We start from the raw sequence: 3,256 nt of genomic DNA, 5'->3' as shown, positions 1-3,256 counted from the left end.
AGCTACTCGGGAGGCTGAGGCAGGAGAATGGCGGGAACCCGGGAGGCCCGGAGCTTGCAGTGAGCTGAGATCCAGCCACTGCACTCCAGCCTGGGCGACAAAGCGAGACTCCATCTCAAAAAAACAAACAAACAAACAAAAACCTCAGTCTCTCTCTCTCTTCTCAAAAAAAGCAGTTATTGAGAAAATAAGTGACCTGAAATCACTCGGTCAGGTGTTCCATGCTGGCGAGGCTGGCCTGTGTGCTGCTTGGTGCCTTTGCTGGGAGCTGTGGCAGCACAGCTTGAACTTGTTGTAACCGCATGGACTTGTCTGTCTCCCCGGTAGACCATGAGCTCCCCAACAGCAGGGACTACGTTTTAGCTGTCTTAGCAGGTGTCCCATGATGTTTGTTGGAGGATCTAGCAGGTGTCCCATGATGGTCCCCGAATGAATGAGTAATGAGGCTGAGGCAGGAGAATTGCTTGAACCCAGGAGGTGGAGGTTGTGGTGGGCCGAGATCGTGCCATTGCACTCCAGCCTGGGCAACGAGTGAAATTCCATCTCAAAAAAAAAAAAAAAAGGGAAAAAAAATCGCTATCTCTGCCGAGTACGGTGGCTCACATCTGTAATCCCAGCACTTTGGGAGGCCAAGGTGGGCAGATCACGAGGTCAAGAGATGGAGATCATCCTGGTCAACATGGTGAAACCCTGTTTCTACTAAAAATACAAAAAATACACCTGGCGCTCGTACATTTTCCTCCCACAAACATGAGCCACCCACGGCCTAACTCTTCATCCTCCACCACCTCCACCCCCTTCTCTGTGCCCCATAGGGGTGTATGTTTGCTGCTTCCGGTTCCCAGGGGGACCTTTATTGGTGCTGTTCCTGTTCTCTGGAACGCAGCTAGCTCCTGCCCCTTCCCATGCTTCTGACAACTCCTCTGTGAAAATGTCACATCCTCCGAGGGGCCTCCCCGACCACCCAATGCTAAATGCTGTCCTCTCTTTAACTCTCTCTTTTTTTTTTTGAGCTGGAGTCTCACTCTGTCACCCAGGCAGGAGTGCAATGGTGTGATCTCGGCTCACTGCAACCTCCGCTTCCTGGGTTCAAGCAATTCTCTGCCTCAACCTCCCGAGTAGCTGGGATTACAGGCGCCCACCACCACACACCTGGCTAATGTTTTTTGTATTTTTAGTAGAGACAGGGTTTCAGCATCTTGGCCAGGCAGGTCTTAAACTCCTGACCTCATGATCCACCCACCTTGGCCTCCCAAAGTGCTGGGATTACAGGCGTGAACCACCGTGTCCGGGTTCTCTCTCTTTTAGAAACAGGGTCTTGCTCTGTCACTCAATCTGGAGTGCAGTGGTGTGATCACAGCTCACTGCAACCTCTGCCTCCTGGGCTCAAGCGATCCTCCCATCTCAACCACCTAAGCAGGTGGGACCTCAGGCCCCTGCCGCCACACCTCGCTAATATGTGCATCTTTTGTAGACAGGGGGTTTCACCATGTTGCCCAGGCTGGTCTTGAACTCCTGAGCTCAAATGATCCTTCTGCCTTGGTTCCCAAAATACCGGGATTACAGCCGTGAGCCACCAGCCCTCCTCCTCCTCTCTCAAACCTCACAACCATACGCCTGTGTTTTCTTCCTGCATGTCACCACAATTTGGAATTGTCTGTGTTTAAATGGCAATGTTCAGGGTCTCCTGCTAGAAAATCAGCTCCTAGGGGCAGGGGAGCATGCCACGGTCACTTCTGTGTTCTTGATGCCCCCGCCCAGTGCCTGACACTCATGACTGCTCAGCAGACTTTGGCTGAGTGTGTGACCCGGTCACATGCCTGGCACATAGGAAGCATCAAATAGGTGTTTGTGATTTCTGTGGCTGTCACTGCCTGAGCAGGCATTTTGAGCGTAGGAGAAATAGCAGTGCCTGGACGGTAGAAGCCCAGTAGTCTTGTCCTAGTTTGGCTTCCTCCTCATGATAATTGAATGACTTAAAAAAAAAAAAAGCAACCATTTCTTTTCTTTATTTTTTTGAGACAGAGTCTCGCTCTGTCGCCCAGGCTGGAGTGCAGTGGCGCGATGTCGGCTCACTACAGGCTCCGCCTCCCAGGTTCATGCCGTTCTCCTGCCTCAGCCTCCCGAGTAGCTGGGACCACAGGCGCCCGCCACCACGCCTGGCTAATTTTTTTGTATTTTGTAATAGAGACGGAGTTTCACCGTGTTAGCCAGGATGGTCTCGATCTCCTGACCTCGTGATCGGCTTGCCTCGGCCTCCCACAGTGCTGAGATTACAGGTGTGAGCCACCGCGCCCGGCCCATTTCTTTTCTTTCTTTATTTTTCTGAGACAGAGGCTCACTGTTGCCCAGGCTGGAGTGCAATGGCACGATCTCGGCTCACTGCCACGTCCACCTCGCCGGTTCGAGTGATTCTCCTGCCTCAGCCTTCTGATAGCTGGGATTATAGGCACCTGCCACCACACCGAGCTAATTTTTGTATTTTTAGTAAAGATGGGGTTTTGCCATGTTGGCCAGGCTGGTCTCGAACACCTGACCTCAGGTGATCTGCCTGCCGCAGTCTCCCAAAGTGCCGGGATTACAGGCGTGAGCCTCCGTGCCTGGCCAAGGCAACCATTTCTGAACCTCTTGACATGGTTTGATCACTGCCCTAGGTGTTCCACCTCCCCCTTCCATGCTTTCCTGGTCATAGGCCTCTGAGGTCAAAACAGCCATCCCCATTGCCCAGATGTGGTCACTGAGGCACAGAGAGGTTGAAGTCACTTGCCCCAGGTTTAACCCTGAAGCCCATGGCCCAACCCCAGTGCCCACCATACACGAATCCACTTCACTCTCCTGCCTTCGTTCTCCGGCCCTTCTGGGCCTCAGTTTCCCCATTTATAAAGCCAGAAGACAACACCCCTGACATTCAGGATCCCACGTGTGGTTGCCGTCCTCTGGGTCACAGTCTCGATGGGGAAATCTGCCCGAGACGGGTGGTGACGCGCAGTCTCTGCCCCGACTCCCACAGCCGGTGAGCTCTTCCGACAGTGAGGCCCCCGAGGCCAACCCCGCCGGCGGCAGTGAGGCTGACGAGGACGACGAGGACCGGGGAGTCATGGCCGTCACAGCGGTGACTGCCACAGCTGCCAGCGACAGGATGGAGAGTGACTCGGACTCAGACAAGAGTAGCGACAACAGTGGCCTGAAGAGGAAGACGCCTGCCCTAAAGGTAGGAGAGGACTAAGGCAGGCTGGCCCTTCATCCCCTCGCCCTG

General features: G+C 54.0%; 1 protein-coding gene across 5 annotated transcripts in view; it reads left to right on the top strand.

Annotated features, from left to right (window-relative positions):
- HDGFL2 (HDGF like 2) overlaps window positions 1–3,256 on the top strand; it is a 28,060-nt gene that overhangs the window by 9,225 nt on the left and 15,579 nt on the right. For all 5 annotated transcript variants that reach the window (XM_026455515.1, XM_026455516.1, XM_026455514.1 and 2 more), the window contains exon 4: window positions 3,011–3,211. In XM_026455515.1, coding sequence (XP_026311300.1) covers window positions 3,011–3,211 — 201 coding nt within the window. The remainder of the gene's footprint in view (window positions 1–3,010; window positions 3,212–3,256) is intronic.

This window comes from Piliocolobus tephrosceles, chromosome 21 (assembly GCF_002776525.5).
Source record: "Piliocolobus tephrosceles isolate RC106 chromosome 21, ASM277652v3, whole genome shotgun sequence".
NCBI lineage: Eukaryota > Metazoa > Chordata > Mammalia > Primates > Cercopithecidae > Piliocolobus > Piliocolobus tephrosceles.
The sequence above is the reverse complement of the archived record's forward strand: the minus strand, read 5'-3'. Positions and strand labels throughout refer to the sequence as shown.